The sequence below is a fragment of the Crocuta crocuta genome, unplaced genomic scaffold, assembly GCF_008692635.1.
Source record: "Crocuta crocuta isolate KB4526 unplaced genomic scaffold, BGI_CrCroc_1.0 scaffold9, whole genome shotgun sequence".
NCBI classification, from domain to species: Eukaryota; Metazoa; Chordata; class Mammalia; order Carnivora; family Hyaenidae; genus Crocuta; species Crocuta crocuta.
This window is the reverse complement of record NW_027551567.1, coordinates 7,760,013-7,781,353: the sequence shown is the minus strand read 5'-3', so window position 1 is coordinate 7,781,353 and position 21,341 is coordinate 7,760,013. Positions and strand designations below refer to the sequence as shown.

At 33.8% G+C, this 21,341-nt stretch overlaps 1 protein-coding gene across 4 annotated transcripts in view; it reads right to left on the bottom strand.

Moving 5' to 3' along the window:
* IBTK (inhibitor of Bruton tyrosine kinase) overlaps positions 1 to 21,341 on the bottom strand; it is a 91,606-nt gene that overhangs the window by 43,083 nt on the left and 27,182 nt on the right. For 2 of the 4 annotated variants that reach the window (XM_077750257.1, XM_077750259.1), the window contains exons 7-16: positions 19,591 to 19,708; positions 19,327 to 19,507; positions 16,971 to 17,094; positions 14,635 to 14,812; positions 10,851 to 11,028; positions 9,060 to 9,659; positions 7,772 to 7,858; positions 6,677 to 6,759; positions 6,554 to 6,591; positions 6,015 to 6,111 (exon numbers count right to left, since the gene is read on the bottom strand). In XM_077750257.1, coding sequence (XP_077606383.1) covers positions 6,015 to 6,111; positions 6,554 to 6,591; positions 6,677 to 6,759; positions 7,772 to 7,858; positions 9,060 to 9,659; positions 10,851 to 11,028; positions 14,635 to 14,812; positions 16,971 to 17,094; positions 19,327 to 19,507; positions 19,591 to 19,708 — 1,684 coding nt within the window. The remainder of the gene's footprint in view (positions 1 to 6,014; positions 6,112 to 6,553; positions 6,592 to 6,676; positions 6,760 to 7,771; positions 7,859 to 9,059; positions 9,660 to 10,850; positions 11,029 to 14,634; positions 14,813 to 16,970; positions 17,095 to 19,326; positions 19,508 to 19,590; positions 19,709 to 21,341) is intronic. The other 2 variants (XM_077750258.1, XM_077750260.1) reach the window with 1 other exon arrangement.

The following is a 21,341-nucleotide window of genomic DNA, read 5'->3' as shown; positions in this document are numbered from 1 at the left end:
CCAAGATGCTGAACTATTGTTTAAACGAGCTATTTTAGATATGTACAAAGAAATATCTAAAAAAATTATAAGTATTAAGATAATGTCACTTGAAATAAAGAATATCAAAGAAGAGACAAATCACAGGTCAACTGATATAACCAATCTGAAGAAAAGAAAGAAAAAACAATGAATAAAAATTAATAAAGCATATGAGACCTATGGGGGCACCTGGGTGGCTCAGTCATCTAAGCACCTGACTTTAGTTCAGGTCATGACCTGATGATCACTCTTGAGTTCAAGCCCTGCATTGGGCTCTCTGCTATCAGCCGGAGCCTACTTCAGTTACTGTTTCCCTCCCTCTCTGCCCCTTCCCAACTCATGGTTTCTCTCTAACTCAAAAATAAATAAAAACATCAAAAAATTTTTTTGGAAAAAAAAAAAAAGAGAGAGAGACCTATGAAACACCAGCCAGCATATCAAGATACATACAGGAATAACAGGAGAAAAGAAGAAAAGGGCATAAAGAATATTTTCAGAAATAATGGCAGAATGGGTAGAAGTAAAATATACAGTTTTTATATGCAATGGAAGTTGTGATTAGCTTAAAATAGACTGTTTCGGGGGCACCTGGGTGGCTCAGTCAGTTAAGCCTCCAACATCAGCTCAGGTCATGATTTCGCAGTTCGTGGGTTCGAGCCCCGCGTCGGGCTCTGTGCTGACAGCTCAGAGTCTGGAGCCTGCTTCAGATTCTGTGTCTCCCTCTCTCTGCCACTCCCCCACCCACACTCTATCTCTCTCTCAAAAATGAATAAATGTTAAATAAAATAAAATAAAATAAAATAAAATAAAATAAAATAGACTGTTTTGGGGGCACCTAGGTGGTTCAGTTGGTTGGGTGTCCGACTTCGGCTCAGGTCATGATCTCACAGTTCGTAAGTTCGAGCCCCGTGTCAGGCTCTGTGCTGACAGCTCAGAGCCTGGAGCCTGCTTCAGATTCTGTGTCTCCTTCTCTCTCTCTCTGCCCCTGCCCCACTCATGCTCTGTCTCTCAAAAATGAATGTTAAAAAAAAAAAAAAAAATAGGCTGTTTTATGTATACTGTTTCAGATATGTAAGCCTCATGTAACCACAAAGGAAAAAATGTACAGTAGATACACAAAAAATGCAGAGAAAGAAATCAAAGCATACCACTACCAAAACATCATTCAGTCACAAATGAAAACAACAAGAGAAAAAAAAGGAAACAAAGGAACTACAGAACAGTCAGAAAACTGACAAAATGGCATTATTAAATCCTTACCTATTAATAATTACTTTAAATGTAAATGGATTAAATTCTCTAATCAGAAGACAAAGTGGCTGAATGGATAAAGAAATAAGATCCAACTATATGCTGCCTATGAGAGACTCACTTTAACTGGAAGAACACACATAGGCTGAAAGTGAAAGGATGGAAAAAATATTCCATGCAAATGGTAACTAAAGGAGAGCTGGAGTGGCTATACTTCTATCAGACAAAATAGGCTTCAATTCGGAAAGAGAAGACACAAAGAGGCCATTTTACAATAATAAAGAGATCAATACAACAATGAAGCACCTAAATATATAAAATATATAAAATGAAGGCAGTAGTCAACAATATAATAAGACTTCAATGTGGATATTCATGTTCAAATATGGATAGATATGGAGACATAAAATCAACAAGGAAACATCAGACTTGACCAAAACTACCAACCAAATGAAGCTAACACATATATACAGAACATATATGCAGAAACTAGCACATATATAGCAAAATTCACATTCTTCTCCGTGCACATAAACCATCCTTCAGGGCAGATCATTTACCAGGAAATGAAACAAGTCTTAACAATATAAGAAACTGAAATGATACCAAATATCTTCTCCAACTACAGTGATATAAAACTAGAACAGAAGAAAAATATGGAAATGTGTACATATGTGTAAATTAACACAGTAAGTCAAAGAAGAAATCAAAAAGAAGTAAAAGATATCTTGAGACAAATGAAAATGGAAATACAACATACCAAAACTTATGAGATACAGCAAAAGAAGTTCTGATAAATACCTTAACTTCTGATAAATACCTGAACAAAAAAGAAAGATCTTAAAAGAACCTTAAGGATTTTGTATAACAAGGAACTAGAAAAAGAAGAAACAAAGCCCAAAGTCAGCAGAAGGAAGAAAATAATAAAGACTGAGCCTCCAAAAATTTAATCATAAATGAATGAGAAGATATTATAAGTGATATCAAAGAAATGCAAAACATAAGAGATTACTATCAATAATTATAAGCTAACAAATTGGATGACCTAGAAGAGATGAATTCCTAGAAACATAAAGACTAAATCATAAGGAAACAGAAAATTTCAATAGTCAATAAGAGTAAGGAGACTGAACCCATAATCAAAAATCTCTCAAAAAAGAAAAGTTCTAGACCAGATGGCTTCATGGGTGAACTCTACCAAACATTTAAAGAAAAATTAACACCAATCTTTTTCAAACTTGTCCAAAAAAACTTAAGAGGGAACATTTTCAAACTTAGGAGGCCAGGATTATCCTGATACCAAAAAGGAGTTGAGGACACTACAAGAAAAGAAAATCACAGTATGACACCCCTAATGAACACAGCTGCAAAAATCCTTAATAAAAAACTAATAAACTAAATTCAATAGCATGTTAGAAAGATTATATACCATATCAAGTGGGATTTATGCCTGGTGCAAGGATGGTTCAATACATGCAAATCAACCAATGTGATACTACCATAACAATAGGAAGGATAAAAATCATGGGGAAAACTGATTTTGTCAGCATCCAACTCATGATTTCGGCTCAGGTCAGGATTTCACAATTTCTAAGTTTGAGCCCCTCATCAGACTCTGCACTGACAGTGCAGGGCCTGCTTGGGATTTTCTATCTCCCTCGCTCTCTGCCTTCCCCCATCGTTCTTGTTCTCTCTCTCAAAATAAATAAATAAACTTTAAAAATACAAAAATCATATATGATCATTGCAGTACATGCAGTAAGTCAGAAGACAAAATTCAACATCCATTCACGATAAAAACTCTCAACAAATTAGGTAAAGAAGGAATATACCTCAACATAATAAAGGCCATCTGTGACCAATCCACAGCTAATATACTGAACAGTAAAAATCTGAAAGCTATTTGTCTAAGATCAGGAACAAGACAAGGCTCCCCAGTCTTACTACTCTTTTTCAACATAGTATTGCAATTCCTAGCAAGAACAATGAAGAAAATGAAATAAACATCACCCAAATTGAAAAGAAAGAAGTAAAACTGTCTGTGTAGATAACAAGATCTTCTATCTGGAGAAGCCTAAATACACCATCAAAAATCTATTAGAAGTAACAAATAGGGGTACCTGGGTAGCTCTGTTAGTTAAGCATTCAACTCGGTTTCAGCTCAGGTCATGATCTCAGTTTGTGAGTTCAAAGCCCCACATCAGGCTCTGCACTGATAGTGTGGAGCTTGCTTGGGATTCTCTCCCCACCCCCAACTCTGCCCCTCCCAGCCTCTCTCTCTCAAACTAAATAAATAAACTCTAAAAAAAAAAAAGTAATGAACAAATTCAGTAAAAACTGCAACATAAAAATCAGTCGCTTTTCTATGCACAATGAACTATCCAAAAAAGTAATTAAGAAAATAATCCCTTTCACAATTATATCAAAAAGAATAAAATACTTTAGGAATAATTTAACCAAGGAGATAAAAGAGCTACTCTGGGGCACCTGGGTCATTCAATTGTTCAAACATCCAACTCTTAATTTTGGCTTAGGTCATGATCCCACAGTTTGTGAGTTTGAGCCCTGAGCTGGGCTCTGCACTGACAATGGAGACAGTCGGCTTGGGATTCTCTCTCCATTTCTCTCCGACCCTCCACCACCTGTGCACATTCTCCTTCTCAAAATAAATAAACTTAAAAATAGAAAAAAGAGGGGTGCCTGGGTGGCTCAGTCAGTTAAGTGTCCAACTTCAGTTCAGGTCATGATCTCACGGTTTATGGGTTTGAGCCTCGCATCAGCCTCTGTGCTGACGGCTAGCTCAGAGCCTGGAGCCTGCTTCAGATTCTGTATCTCCCTCTCTCTCTAACCCTCCCCTGCTCATGCTGTCTGTCTGTCTGCTTGTCTGTCTGTCTGTCTCTCTCTCTCAGAAATAAATAAAACATACAAAAATTTTTTTAAAAAGGAAAAAAGATCTGTACTCTGAAAACTGTATAACATTAATGAAAGGAATTGAGGATTAACAATAAATGGAAAAATATCCCACATTCATGGACTAAAAGACTTAATACTGTTAAAATGTCCACTCTACCCAAAACAAACTACAGATTCAAAAAATCCTATCAAAAATCCAATGGCATTTTGCACAGAAATAGAAAAGCAATCCTAAAATTCATATGGAAGCACAAAAACCCCGAAAAACAGAGTAATCCTAAGAAAGAAGAACAAGGCTGGAGGAATCACACTTTCTAACTTCAAGTTATGTTGCAAAACTACAGTAGTGAAATACCAGTGGAACATAATAGAGAGCCCAGAAATAAACCCTCATTTTAGAGTCAATCTTCAACAAGGGTATCAAGAATACAAAATGGGAAAAGGGTAGTCTTTTCAATAAAGGGTGCTAGGAAAACTGAATGCAAGAGAATTAAATAGGACCCATACCATGTAAAAAATTTAACTCAAAATGGATTAATGATTAAACCTAACACCTGAAACTCCAAAACTGCTAGGAGAAAACAGGGAGAAAGATCTCAATCTTGGCAATAATTTGGATATGACATCAAAACCACATCCAACAAAAGCAAAAATAAGCGAAGTAAAATTACATGAAACTACAAAGCTTCTACAAAGCAATGAGAAACAATCAACAAAATGAAAAGGCAACCTTCAGAATGGGAGAAAATATTTGCAAACCATATCTGATAAGGGATTAATATCCAAAATATATAAGAAATTCCTACAACTAATAGCAAAACAAAACAAAAAAAACAAAAAAATCCCTAAATAACTCAACTAAGAAATGGACAGGAGAACTAAACAGATTATTTCTCCAAAAAAGACATACAAATGGCCAACAGGTACATTAAAGGTGCTCAATGTGAATAATTATCAGAAAAATGCAAATAAAAAGTGTAAAAAGTGAGATGTCTCCTTATGTCTGTTAGAATGGCTATTATCAAGAATGGCTATTATCAATAAAACAAAAGATAACAAGGATGTAGAGACAAGGGAACACTTGTGTTCACTACTGGTAGGAATGTAAAATGATATAGCCACTATGGAAAACAGTATGAAGGTTCCTAAAAAAATTAAAATAGAACTACCATATGATACAGCAATCCCACTTCTGGGTATTTAGCCAAAATAACTGAATCTTCAGGATCTTGAAGACATTATCTGCACTCCCATGTTCACTGTAGCATAAGTAACAATAGTAAGGATATAGAAACAGCCTAAACATTCACTGATGGATGAATGGATAAAAATAAAAATGTGGTATATACATACAATATATCCATCACACCTATGACTAAAAACAGTTTATAACTAAAACATTGGTGTATTGCTTGACAAAACATATAAATGCAATCTCTTCATAATTTTGATTCAATTCTTAGTCTAGTTCTTTTACCTCAGATATATTATCACCAGGGGGAAAACAAACAAGAAAAAACTTTTGTAAAATATTTGTCAAAACTATATTCCATATCACCAGTTCTTCATTTCAATCATATAAGTAGTTGGGTATGAAACTGTTCAATCTAATCTCAACCATTATATATAATTTTTATAGAACTGATTTTCACATAGGTAATGAAAATTTTTTTCCACTCCTTTACGACTAGTAATCATCCCTATTGCTTATTCTAAATTAAGCCTCTGTTGATGGCTTATTTCAATTAGATTAGAATTTTTAAGATTCATGTTGATTTTGCCATTATTCAATTATATCTTAAACATCTAAAATGTCTTCTTATTAATACCTTTTATCACCACAGCTTCATCAGTATAGAGGTAGTCCAAAATAACTTTCAGTATGTCAGAATGTATTGGCATTTCCAGAGCTGTACAAGTGGAAGCCTAAATAAAGTAAAATAATTCATTTTAAACTACAAAAAACTGCATTCTGACTGGTACAGAAATTCTGAACAGGAATTACGTCAAATACAAATAATATATGCAACATTTATAAAACACAAAGCTAAAATGACATACGTTTAATTTTAAAATGCCTTATAACATGGAGAAGCAAGAAAAGCTGAAACAAAATCCAAATACACTGGTATTCCAAATACAAGTCCAAATAATAAAGGGAAAACTTTGATAAGAAGCCTTTCTGCAACAATTTTTAATTCTAAATGTTGCTATTTTCCAGCAGGCTTCAGCATAAATAAAGTTTAATACAAAAATAAAACTGACTTAAAATATCAGGTTCCCATTTTAAACTCCTTTAGTATGTAATTTCTCAAAAATATTAAGAAGTGTTCATTACCAACTGAGGTGTTTTCAACTTAAATCTTACCTCAATCCATGAGCTACTCAGCATACTATGAAAATATTCTGAGAAAAGAAAAAGTATAAGTTATTAGAACAGTAAAACAATACTAAAACCAACAAATCAGGAACTAATAAAAATTATATTTACCTAGTCTGGCACAAAGAACACACTTATGACAAGGAAATTCCTTTCCATCTACTGATTTCATGGTCACATCACACAGAAATGAACTGAAAAAAAATTTTTTTAATTGAAGCAAGAGCAATTTCTTTACATATTTAGCAAATAGAAAATTTATTATAGGATTTGGCTTAACTTGATTTTCTCTTAAATAAAGATGGCAGACAACAAACAACTTGAGGGCATGCATACAGATAAAGTACTTCACCTCTTTCCACTAGAGGAAAGATAAGAAGGGTAAATAAAGATAATACTTAAAGGGAACTAAATATAGATGAATATTCAAAAACAGTCTTCTAATTTTCCTTTTTCATTACAGGCCAGGCTGAGTTTTAATAATATAATAGTAAGTGACATCATAATCAAAGGTCTTTAAGTCAGTTCTTTTTACAACCTATTCTTTGCTAAACACAATCTAGATATTTCCATAGTTTCTTTCTCCAGAACTTTTCACCTACAAAGTACAAATACCTGAAAACAAATATATCTTTTTAAATATGTATTTATTTTTGGGAGAGCGTGGGTGGGAGACGGGGACAGTGGATCCAAAGCGAGCTGACAGGCTGACAGCAGCGAGCTCAATGCAGGGCTCAAACTTAGGAACCTCAAGATCATGACCTGAGCAGAAGTCAGACACTCAACTTATTAAGCTACCCAGGTGCCTCAGAAAAACTTTTTAATCAAATTATTTTTGTTATTAAGAAAACTTATACTAAAGGAAATAATCATCATAATGATGAAGAGGTATAATTAGTTTGGCTTTAGGGTAACGCTATTTCCTACATATTGAAAAATACAAAACTTGGACAAGAAAAATAAAACTTCAGTTTTTTTATTAGAAAGTTAAAAAAAAAAAGAACTATTTCAATGTCTTACTGAGAAGTTAATATTTTATCCACTTACCATAACAGTTCTCCAATTTTTCTAGAACTGAAGACTAGTTAAGGTAAAAGGGTATCTATTCAATATATTTTGCTGCATATGTCAGTAAGAAGAGCTCTGTTTTCATACTTAGGTCTCAAAATCTAGAGATGAAAAGTTTATCTTCATTTCCTAACTTACCATTTTTTCTGATTTAGCTTTGATCTGTTACTAGTTTTCTTCTCAATAACATTAATTTTTCCATTCTCAAATCTGACTCCATCCAACCTACCAAAGAATAGATAAAAATTAATAATTGATGGACCAAAACAAAAATCCAACAAATTAAAGTACCTTACATCTGAACCTAATTATGTAACTTATATCATCTAGAAAAGTATCTCAACAAACCCTACTCTGTGATTTAAAAAAAAAAGAACCATATTTTCTCCTTCAATTTTACTTAAATTCAAAGTACAGTTGATTCGTGAACAATGCAGGGGTTAGAGTCACCACCACCACCATTCCATGGAGTTGAAATCTGCATATAATTTTGACTCCCCAAAAACTTAACTACTAATAACCTACTGTTGACTGGAAGCATTCCCAATAACAAACAGTAGATCTGCTTCGATATCTGTGGTTTGTATGTTATATGCATTACATATTGTATTCTTGCAATAAAGTAATGTGGAGAAAAGAAAATGTTAAGAAAAACATAAAGAAGAGAAAATGAATTTATAGTACTATACTGCATTTATCATAAAAAATCTGAATACAAGTGGATCTGCACAGCTCAAACCCCTATTTCTAAAGGGTCAACTGTATATTAAATATCATACTGATAAAAAATATATCAAAGCCATACCATAAAGCCCTTCAGTGTTTTCAAATAGGAAACAAGATACACACTCTTCCTCTGCTCCTACCCCACACATAAGTTTATACCTTCACAAGCACTATACATACTTTAAAAAAGAGAGAATTCCAAAGAATCTGGCTTAGATGACAAATACTGTCTTAGGTATTTTACACATGCTATATGACAAAACTACATGAGATCACAATATGAGATCACAATTATACCCCTCATTTTATATACTGAGAAACTGACATTCAAAGAAACTAAGAAATCTGCCCTAGCTAATCATAGTAGAGCTAAGAGGCATCTGCAGGTATTTCTAACTCAAAAGATAGTGCTCTTTCCAGCATACCACTGCCTACCATTCCAGATCCCTCTTATGCAAACACCATAGAGTTCAAACCCACTAACAGCCTCCTCATCCTTTAATGTTTTAATCCAGTGAGTCCTACAGAGATAGCTTCAAAAGAAAATGGAGAAAGAACATATCCATGTACCTCCCTCCAAAAAGGAGGGTGGGGGAGGTATCTGGGGAACAGGGGAAGAAGAGTAGAAAAGAAAACTAGAAGAATTTCTAAAAGAAGGATATAATGAGGTTCAAGAATAGATATTAAGGAGGAGCCATACCTACTACTCAAATTACTGAAATCAAATTTCTTTGCAACATTTTGCAACATTCTTACAGGATCATCTTCCCCAATACTTTTCCCTTTATTGGAAGATTTAGGTTTGCTTTTCTGCTTTTCATTAACTGTCTGAGCTTGATTACTTCTGTAAACTTCAAATGCTGACTTCTGATTATCTTCATGACAATTCATTTTATTTGAATGAGAATTCAGAGTGCTCTGATATTCTTCTGGTTTTTTGCTTAAGTTTATTCTTGGTGTGAAGCCATGAATTAAAAAGTCACAAGTATCTGTGTATATAAATTGTAAAAGGTACTCAAACAAGTCAGGATGAACCTTCTCTACCACAAAGAGATGGCATCCTGCAGAATCTTCATCTTTCCGGTAAACATCTGCAAAGTCCAAAGTAGTCCCATCTGAAAGAAACAATTTCTGAAAAAAGTCAGAATGCACTGCCAAAATATATTTATGTGCAGGGAAGATTCTATTGCCAACTTGAAATGTCACATCATGTATGTTGTCTGTTTCATCTGTTTCCCGTAACAGTTTGCCAAACTCTTCAAAAAATGATGATGAGGATACAGTTGGAATTTCATAAAGGCTAGAAATGAACAAAATATCTTTTACTTTCAAGAAAATGAAAAAGCATCCCTAGCCTTCTCTCCTTTTAAAGTGTAGTATCTTTTTTTGCTATAAACTTAAAAGACTTTATATCTGGCATTTCCTAAAATATAAGAATACTGCACAGTCTTAAATACTATATTACCCTTTAAAATGCTTCTATTCCTTTTTATATTTTTCTCCTAAACTAAAATGACACGATTTAAGTTTTCCTTTAAAAGCAGTGTTTTCTATTTCTATGAGGAAACACCAGAATATAAATCCAAATGACTATTTCATAGAAATTTTCTAAAGGACTATAAAACTAAAAACATTCAAAAAGAGACTACAGTTCTCAACCTTTTCTTTTGTATCCTTTTATCCTTTATCCATTTAAGAGAAGAAAGCCAAATATATACAAAGAAATGAGCAAATACTTCTGGTGTGATCCCAGAATAGGTCAGAAACTCAGGAAGTAAAGATAGACACGCACACAGACCTACAATCAGTACACAACACTGATTGTTTCAATACTGTAAGAATGTTATCACACCTTCCCAATCCACACTCCACCCTTCAGGTAGGGGAACCAATCCTCCTGGTTTGCCCTGGATTGAGGGGTTTTCCAGGAGATGAGACTTTTGGTATTTTATATGGGACAGACCTGGGCAAACCAGGATGGGTGGTCACCCTACTTTAGGACTTCTTTCCAAACAATACCCTTGACATTTATCTTAACCTGTCATCTCTCTACTAATATGACTTAGAGAAGATCTGTACTGAGAGTCACACTACCCTATAGATGGCTATATACCACCTCTTCTTTTATTAATTATCATATTCAAAGATTAAAAAATTTTTGCAAACTACATAACAAATATTTATATTTCTCAGAATCTGAGAACCTAGAGTACATCACAAAGTACTAAGATATAAATAAATATTGCACATGTATATATGTATCTTAAATATTTTCAATAAATATCAGTTTACAAATGAAAAGAAACACTCATCATTCCCACTGTAACAAATTACACCTTTGAGTTATCCAGGCAATATGATTTTATGTCTAAAGTGTCTTTAAGTCTTGGCAAAAGCAGTTCAATTAAATTTGCTTCCGGAGCTACTGAAAACAAAAGAAAACCCAGTGATTATTTCTTCTAAAAATGAAATTTAATATATACAAGTGTACCTCGTTTTAGGATCTGACTGAAGGATTGCAAAGTTGCATCCACTTGGATCTGAGCTGACACTAACAGCTCTATGGGCAAAAGTAAGTTTCTCAAGTCGAATTCTTTCATATATACTATTTATATCAGAGACACAAGACACATCTGATGAGGAATTATGAAGACTTGATAAAATCTCTGCTAAAAAGAAAAATAAACTTTCATTAATGGAGGCTTTATTGAAGCTATTAAAATGGTTTAAGAGTAAAGAAAATAGAAAAACAATTAGAATATGGAAGTATCTTTCATATATAAGTCCTCTTGAAGGACTATATCCTTTCTCTCTCTTCAACACAATTTGTACCCTAGGTACAGGTATTATACAGGAAACTTTGGTGAGTCCATTCTCAATTATCCATGATTTCATCCCTTTCAGCAAAAACATCCTCCACAATGCAACCAAAGTTATCTGAAAAGGAAATCTTGTGTTATACTGGCTTCTAAAATCCCTCAGCTTGCATTAAAAATATGTAAATTCAGCATCCTCATAATTTGTTTGTAGGCTTGTTTGCTCTCCCACTTCCTTCTCCCCCTTTCTTCCATTTATTCAGCAAATATCTGAGTGACTACACTGTGCTACTGTGATATAATGATCATCAGTTTATCCTGGAGATACAGCAGTGATGTTAGGCATGTCCTCCCTACCATCTTGGAGTACACAATGTAGCAGAGAAGAGAGATGTTAAACAAATGATTGTATCATTACAAGTCAGATCAAGACTATGTGAAAGAACTGCTAGGAATTTACCCAAGGGATACAGAAATGCTGAGGCATAGGAGCACATGTACCCCAATGTTCATAGCAGCACTCTCCACAATAGCTAAAACATGGAAAGAGCCTAAGTGTCCATCAACAGATGAATGGATCAAGAAGATGTGGTTTATCTATACCATGGAATACTACATGGCAATGAGAAACAATGAAATCTGGCCATGTGTAGCAACATGGATGGACCTTGAGGGTGTTATGCTGAGGGAAATAAGTCAGGCAGAGAAGGACAAATATCATATGTTTGCACGTATAGGAGGATTAGGAGGAACTTAACTGAGGAACAAGGGGGAGAAGAAGGGCGGAAATGGTGGGGGAAAGGGAGAGAGGCAAACCATGAGAGACTCTTGAATGCTGACAAAAACTGAGGACTGATGGATGTGGGGGGGAGGGGGGATGGGCATGGAGGAGGACACTTGTGGGGATGAGCACTGAGTGTTATGTGGAAACTAATTTGACAATAAACTATTTGTAAAAAAAAAAAAAAAAAGACTGAAAGAGAAGTATGAAATGTGCATACAAAGAAATGATTCCAGCTGCAATATGAAGAATGTTGAAAGTAATTAAAAATAAAAACAAAGAGATCATTTAGGAAATGACTTTAATAAGAACCCAGGAAAAGAATAAATGATATACACTGAAGTTACTACAGCAATGAAACTCGAGACACGTGGAAAGATTTCAGAAATACTTGAGAGAAATGACAAAATTTGGTGACTGGACACAGGAATGGAGACGTGAGGTATCAAAGATAACCATTTAATTAGATAGAAAACATTACAAAGCAGATGTGGGAGCAGGAGATCATGAATTCAGTTTTAGACCACTAAATATGGCTAAGATACAATTCCAAGGACTTCCAACATTTACAAGTCAAACCTGCATTTTGATTACTTTCTCAAATTCACTCTATATCAACCTTAGAGGGCTTTCCTAGTCTTACTCTGACACTCAAGTTATTGCAGTTTCTGTGCTTGCAAAAAAATGTTACATAAATATATTAGTATTTGTACACTGTAAATATTTATGTACATATCTACTATCCCTACAGACTTACGAGTGTGAGAACAGGGGCCCATCCTATATATATTTTGTACCATTAAATCATAGCGCTATATCTGGCATGTAGTAAATACAATTCGAATGTTTACAGACTTCCATAAACTATAAAGAAATAAAAGAAATACAACAAATCATTAATCACGCCACTGTGGCTTTATCATTTTGAAGAATGTTTATAACTGCTTAATTATAAATGTGCTTTATATATGACTTAGCATATAATAACTGATTTATTCTTTCAACGATGGCTTAATAAGGGACTACTATCTGTCAGAAAATATGCTGAAGGTAGCACTCTACACAATAGCTAANAAAAAAAAAGAAAATATGCTGAAGGCTAAGAATACAGAGAAAGTCAAGGTCCTTGCCATCTTAACAATCTGATAGGAGCCAAGCATGAAAAAAATTAATCACAAAGATAAATACATAAAGACAAGTAAAAATGAACTGCATCATAAAAACACAAAAGGAATATGAGAAGTGAAATAGGGTACCCTCAATTTAGATTAAGCAATCTGTGAAAACATTTCTGACATGTAAATTAAGCTGAGATGTGAGAAATTAGAAAAAGCCCTGAGACTACTGAACAAAATCGAAAATCTGAAGGTCAACATGACTGGAGAGTGGTAAATAAAAGGGAGAGAAATCAAGATGAGTTCAGAGACATAGACAAGGGTCAGAGGAGGGACTGTAGGGGCCATGTTTAGGAAGTGAGGAAACCATTAAAGAATTTTTAAACAAAGTAATATTAGAATCAGATCTTAAAAGATCATTCTGATAATCAGTTAAGAATAGATAAAAAGAAACAAGAGTAACAAATAAGGCAACATATTTTTTGCAGTTGTCCACGTGACTTGGGATAAGGTGCAGCCAGTGAACTATAAAGAAGTAAATGTATTCTAGTTTTTCCAGAAGAAAAATCAACAGAGAATAATTATAAATGAAAGAAAAAAGTTGCTAACCAAAGTTAAAAAACAATGCAATTAATCTAAATATTTATAAATTTATAATCAGATAAAATTAAGAATGAACTATATAATGGAAAGCTTCTATTTTCAATAGTGGCATCTTAAAGCTATCCTTTATATTCATCAAGGAATGAAATAAAACTTTTCTCTATTTAGCAACTGTTTAATACAACTACTTTTACTTTTTAAAATTCTCGATAAATATTAACTTTATTTCTTCCCATAATTTTACTTTAAGTAATGAAATGTACCTTATAAAAACTTTAATTGTATATATACATGTAAAAAAATAACTACAGTAAAAGCCACTCAATTCTCAATTTAGGGAGAAAGAATAAAAATGGAGCTTGGAAGATGGTTCCAAAGCATCTGAGGGGCACCTGGGTGGCTCAGTCAGTTAAACATCCAACTTCAGCTCCGGTCATGATCTTACAGATCATGGGTTTGAGTCCTACATCAGGCACTGTGCTGACCACTCAGAGCTTGAAGCTTGCTTCGGATTCTGTGTCTCCCTCTCTCTCTGCCCTTCCCTAATTTGTGTTCTGTCCTATGCTCTCTCTCAAAAATAAACAAACATTAAACATTTTAAAGCAAAAAAAGAAAAAACACATCTGAGAAGTTTTTAATTTTGCTTTTTAAACTTTCCACTTTCCCTCCCCATGAGCCAAGGCTAGCAACAGTGTGATCTTCTGTTAACAGCAGAGACCTTCTATTACTGATAGGGATGAACCATGACCTCAAGATATATTGAGACAAATAAAAGGTTGAAAACTCCAGATTTAAGTGGACTGAATTCACTCTGCTTATCTGCACACACACAAACCAAAATCGAAAGAGGAGACCTAAGGATAATAACTAATACTTGTCAAACCGAATGATAAATACTTGTGAAATTAAAAAGTTAACTGAAAGGTACACTTTATGCACTATTCACATATATGAACTGACCTTTCTTTTCAGAATTCTTTTTTTTTTCTTCAAACCATTTCCCTTTAAATCCTTCTCCATCCTGTGTGACAAATAAAATGTCTTTTCTATTTAAAGCAATATCAGATATGAACACCTGGCGTGGATAGGCCCATCGACACTGCTTCAGGGAACTGCTGACTGATCTCCAACAAAATACCTAAAACCAAATTAAATTGGAATATAAATATATTCCCATATGGCATTTAAACAACCAAAAACTGAAATCAAGAAAAAGTATCTCTAAAATAAAAGTTCTGATTAATATGTTTCAATGTTCATTCTTCTACAGAAAAAGAGATACTATAAAAATCTATTTATTTTTAAAGAACTGTGTCTTCCAAAAAAAGTACATCAAGCAAATATGAAGTACTAAAAATATTTCAAAGACACTTCTCTTAAGAAGAAGTAATTTTCAGTATTATTTCTTTTTGGCAAATCGATTTGCTACAATGCTAAAGAAAAAAGTATGAAAGCTAAATCTTAGATATCAGACTTGTGTAGTACCATCTATTTGCAAAAAGAATGAAAATCAACCTATGAAAATCCAAACTTTAACTCTCAAGAAAAAAGGTGTATGAATAACCCAATTACATAACTAAAACAAAATCTTAGAGATAGAAAACTTGTAATAGAGTTTAATGACTTCCAAGTGGTTCTGCAAACAGTGTTCCTGAGAAATGGCTTGGAAGCTGCGCTCAGGGATGGAGGAAATATGAGAGGCGGGGTGTTGAGTTTCCCAATCCAGCTTTATCCAGAGCAGCAATTCCTGTCTGCTTCATATATTTGCATTCCAAGAAAGATTTCATTTGAAAAATTAATACTGCTGATTTTTAGAAAGGTCAACCCCCTCATAATTAAAAAAGCTAAAACAAAATAGTATCTTCCAAGGTCACTCAAATGTTAGGTAAAAAAACTATACTGATTGATTCCTTCAGAGCTTGGTTTTCATAGTAAGATTCTAATTTTGCAAAGTAAAAATCCAGAGGTATAAACTAGATCTGTATTAATATAAATGAAACATATCCAGGGTGCCTGGGTGGCTCAGTCGGTTAACTGTCCAATTTCAACTCAGGTCAGGATCTCGCAGTCTGTGGGTTCGAGTCCCGCATCAGGCTCTGTGCAGACAGCTCAGAGCCTGGAGCCTGTTTCAGATTCTGTGTCTCTCAGCCCCTCCAATGCTCACGCTCTCTGTCTCTCAATAATAAATAAACATAAAAAAAAAAAAGAAACATATCCTACAGTCAAATGTTTTTTGTATTCCCATGCCTCTGTTTCCATTAGTACAAATTAGAGCTCTAATTCTAATTAATACTTCTCTAGGTTTATACCTGTTAAGTACCAGCAGATGGAGCTTTATAATTAATTCTTCAATTTTAAAAATGTCAAATTTTATAGCACTTTGTAAACCTCAGAAAATATTCTCATTGTATGTTTCTACCTTCTAAGCAAAAAGCAATCTGTATTTTTCTAGCCACAGTGTAAAATTCTGTTACTAACATATACTTTTAATTTAACAATTTTATTAGAGAAACGTCCTGATATATTTGCACACAAACTAAAATTAGAACTCTACTTAAATGGAGAGAGATTAGAGATTCTTCATATAGTGATCTAGAAATATATTATCTTTTATATATGACAGTTATAATCTCTGAAAATACACATATGTGTACATTTGTTTAAAACTAAATCTGGGGAGGGGCAACTGGGTGCTCAGTTAAGTGTCCAACTCTTGGTTTCACCTCAAGGTATGCTTTCACAGCTCGTGAGTTTGAGCCCAACATCAGACTCTGGACTGACCATGTGGAGCTGGCTTGGAATTCTCTCTCTCTCCCTCTCTCTCTGTCCCTCCCCTGCTCATTCTCTCTTAAAATAATAAACTGAAAAAAAATTTTTTAAAAAACACACTAAATCTGGGGAAAACTTTCTAATACTGCACCAAATTTTTATTAACTGTTTAGCTTTTATTTTTAAAGAGTGGTTGTAAATATCATATCTATTCAACTTGATACCTTTATCAGTACTCAGTGTACATATCAAATAATCCATCAAAATCCCTTATTTCCATTTTAAGCACAGTAAATGAAATCTGAAACTACAGTTTTAACTAATGTTTCATAGGACAGCTTTGTTAATGTCATCAAACTTTCTTTGAAGTACCAGCTCCATGCTAATTAGAACTGGATGTCAAAAAAATTATAGAAATAAAGTCAACAAAAATCATTATCATAGTACTTCATGTTCACATTATCAGGTCCCCTAGAACTATCAACCGAGAACAAAATTACTACATTTTTACAAAACTACACACTCACCCTTCCAGCTCCATCCATTGCAAGGATGCAGATTTTTTGACCTCCATTTTCTTTCAAATTTTCAGGATCAACCTTGTATTCCATACACCCCCCAGAAACAAGAACTTTTTTCAAGTTTAGTTGCCTAGGTGAAAAAAAAATCTACATTAACATGTTCTCTAAAATACACAAGCTCAATTTTAAAGAAATTATTATTCAAATAATAATCTAGGGTGATGATTTTGAAAGGTAAAGTAAGATGATTTGGACTTGGGTATCCTTAGTCCCTCCTTTCTGTAAGTCTCCTACACAATGGCCATTTCTTTTTATAGCAAGTCCTCCCTCCCAAATGCCTCTACCCACACATATACACATATTCAACACTTAAAGCCCCACTTGCTAATGCACACATTCACTCTACTTTAAATAACTGATTAAAGGGGCGCCTCGGTGGCCCAGTTGGTTAAGCATTTGACTTCAGCTTCAGGTCATGATCTCATGGTTTGTGGGTTTGAGCCCCGCGTCGGGCACTGTGCTGACAGCCAGCTCAGAGCCTGGAGCCTGCTTCGGATTCTGTGTCTCCCTCTGTCTCTGACCCTCCCCTGCTCATGCTGTCTCTCTCTCTCTCTCTCTCTCTCTCAGAAATAAATAAAACATTAAAAAAAATTTAATAAATAAATGTTTAAAAGCTCCTAAGTATATCTGCAATTTAACAGAAAAAAACTTTAAATTCAAAATGAAACAGAAAACCTTAATTTCAAATATGGACACCCTAAACAGCTACAGCTACCAGGAAAATCATCAATATTACTAATTCAATAACTCATCCACTAGCCATTTCATTCTATCTGCACGTGTGATATGCCTATAGCATTGTGTGAAACCTGCCTATTGCTACTCGAATCATTTTCCTCCCTTTCAGCATTTTGCTTGCATTAAGAATTTTTTTAACCTTTACTTTTCAAAACTACCATGTTGTAACATTCTGTAACAAAAGCATTTTCTTAGTTAAAAACCTGGATATAACTTATATTTATGTAATTAAAATGTTATTAATCAATAACAAAACTTAATATCCAAAAAACCACCTCATGAAACAGAAAAAAAACTAGTGAGGTCCAAGAAACATTTATGCTCACATTTTCAGGTTTCTAAAACTGAAATATGACCTACAATTGATACCCTTCCAACTGTTAAACATAGAAGCTAAATTGTGACAAACTGATGTTTGACATTCTCTGCTCCTAAGCTAATTTCATGGATGGAATTTATTAAGTACCATCTCATTTACAATAGCAAATGCACATTTTGTTGCATTTCAATGTAAATGCCTGATTGCTTATTTAAAAGTTAGATGGCTAATCTTTAGAAATCCTGCACACTATTCCTTCCACTAATTGAGCTATACTCTTCCAGGTAGCTGAATTTCATGTTATTTGTTCCAAGATCTATTTCTTTACTTCTATTACTGTAATTATTAAATAATATATAAACCAATAAAATATTAGTCTGAAAAGAATATTTTTTATAAAAGTTGAATACTTTGGCATGACACAAGAAATATGTAAAACAAAAAACTGCTGTCAAATCAGAAATGGATTAATCGACTATAAGATTGAAAATGTATGAAAAGTAAAGGACTCTTACCATATTAATTTATCTCACAATTATTTTTAATCACTTGCTCCTTAAACTGTTCAAATGAAATCAGAGATGACACCTTCTGGGTATGGCTTATGCGTGAAAGACAGGGAGGGAACTCCAACTGGTGGACCTATTCATACTTACACCTTAGTTTTATGATTCCCTGCTTTACTTGGCTTTTTGATGACCCAACCGCTGCTAAATTTACTGCATGCTACTAGAACCTACTTTCAGTAACAACAGGCTACACAAATATAAAGACAAAAGATATACCAGTTAGTTATAAATACATGGACTGAGAATCCACAGTATATGACTATTTTTTTTTAATAAATAAGTGCATAACAAAAAAAAAGCTACACATGAACAAATGATGACTGTGTTGCAAACCAAGAATTATGATTAATCTAGTTCTGTGTACCTGAAGCATTAAAAAAAATGTTTTATTTTATTTTTATTTTAACAGTTAACCATACGTTAAATATAATTCAGAAATACTGCTTTACAATCTACAGAGAATGTCTACATATATTCCCTGGATGCTTGTCAAAAGACTAAGGTCATTAAAAGCAAAAACTCTTGACTTTTCCTTTCAGTTTTAAATTTTCTCCATTCCATTTTCTCAATCTAACACTTCAGATCATACAGCATAAAGCGGATACTCTCAACAGTTTTGCTAGAAGAGTCGAATTATTATTATTAAAGTGATATTTCTTCACAGAAATACACTTACTTAGAAGCCATCTTTTTGCATTGATAGTCTGTAAGTAAGTAAATATCTCCCCTGGTGGTAACACAGACTGTGGCCCCATCACTTGCAGCAACCAAAGACAAAGTGATATCCTTATGATGAAGGGCAGAAACCTGACGAGGAGCAGTTACATACTTTTCTCCGTTGGGATCTGGCAAATAACCTAAAAATTACACAAATAAATCACAAAACATCCACTTTAAGAATTCAATTTGTTTTTCAGACATTGTCATCAAGATTTCTTACCGAGTTGTCCACCATTTAGTCCCATAGTGTAAACAGCTTCTCTAGTCCATAGCACTGTATGAAACCTGCCTGCTGCTACTCCAATGACTGTCCTTCCTTTCAGATATTTTGCCTGCATCTACTCAAAAAGACAAGACAGAAGTTTACTACATATCTATGAACTAGTACAATTTTTACAAGATCCAGTAGACCAGTGTAGCAATATATGGCATACTCACTACTAGTGCCCCCTCAAGTTCTGACAGAATTCTCTAATAGATCTCAGCACTAACACTTGAGACTCCAACTCTTCTCAGAACACAAGACATTCTGATACAGCCACTTTAAGTCAGCAGTTTAACATAAAAAATTGGCATGGTATACAAACCAAATCATTCAACATGTCAACAAGCAATATTCTTGTTCTATCAGAAAATATACTACTTTTATATTTGACACATTCAGGGTCTTTCAATGGCACTATTGACATTTTTAGCCGGATGACTTATTAAAACATATCGCACTGATTGTCATGCAAATACTGAACCACCCTTGCATCCCAGGAATACCCAAAGCAATCCTGAAAAAGAAACACAAAACTAGAGGTATTACAGTTCTAGATTTCAAGTTATATTACAAAGAAGCAATAATAAAACATTATGGTTATAGCATAAAAACAGACTCATGTATCAATGGAACAGAACAGAAAAACCAGAAATTAACTCACAATTATATGGTCAATTAATCTTTGATGAAGTAGGAATAAATAAATAATGGGAAAAAGACAGTCTCTTCAACAAATGGTGTTGGGAAAAATATCTATATGCCAAAGAATGAAACTGGATGACTTTCTCATACTATAAACAAAAATAAACTCAAAAATGGATAAAAGACCTAAATATGAGACCTGAAGCCATAAAGATCCTTGAAGAGAATACAGGCAATGTCTTTGAAACTTGACATAGCAGAGTAATCTCTCTGCAACTGGACATAGCAACTTTTTTCTAGATAGATCTCCTGAGGCAAGGGAAATAAAAGCAGAAATAAACTATTGAGACTATATTAAAATAAAAAGTTTCTGCACAACAAAGGAAACAATCAACAAAACTAAAAGGCAACCTAATGAATGGGAGAAGATACTTGCAAATGACATATCTAATAAAGGGTTAATATCCAAAACATATAAAGAATTGATACAATTCAATTCCCAAAAATCAACAATCCAATCAAAATGAATGAACAGACATTTCTCCAAAGAAAACTACAGATGGCCATAGACACATCAAAAGATGCCCATCATCAGGGAAATACAAATCGAAACTACAATAAGATATCACCTCACCCTTGGAAGAATGGCTAAAAATAAAAACACAATGTTGGCAAAGATGTGGAGAAAGGGGAATGCACCCTCTTGCACTGTTGGTATGAATGCAAACTGGGGAAGCCACTGTGAAAAACAGTATGGAGTTTCCTAAAAAAATTAAAAATAGAACTACCCTACAATCCAAGAATCGCACTACTGGGTATTTACCCAAAATTTAAAGGGATACATTGACACCCATGTTTACTGCAGCATTATTTACAATAGCCAAACTATGGAAGTAGCCCAAGTATCCATCAATAGATGATTATTTAGCCACACCAAAAAAAGAGGAAAAAAACTTTCCATTTGCAACAACACAGAGCTAAAGAGTATAATGCTGAGCAAAATTAGTCAGAGAAAGACAAATACCATATGATCTCATTCATATCTGGAATTTAAGAAAAACTGA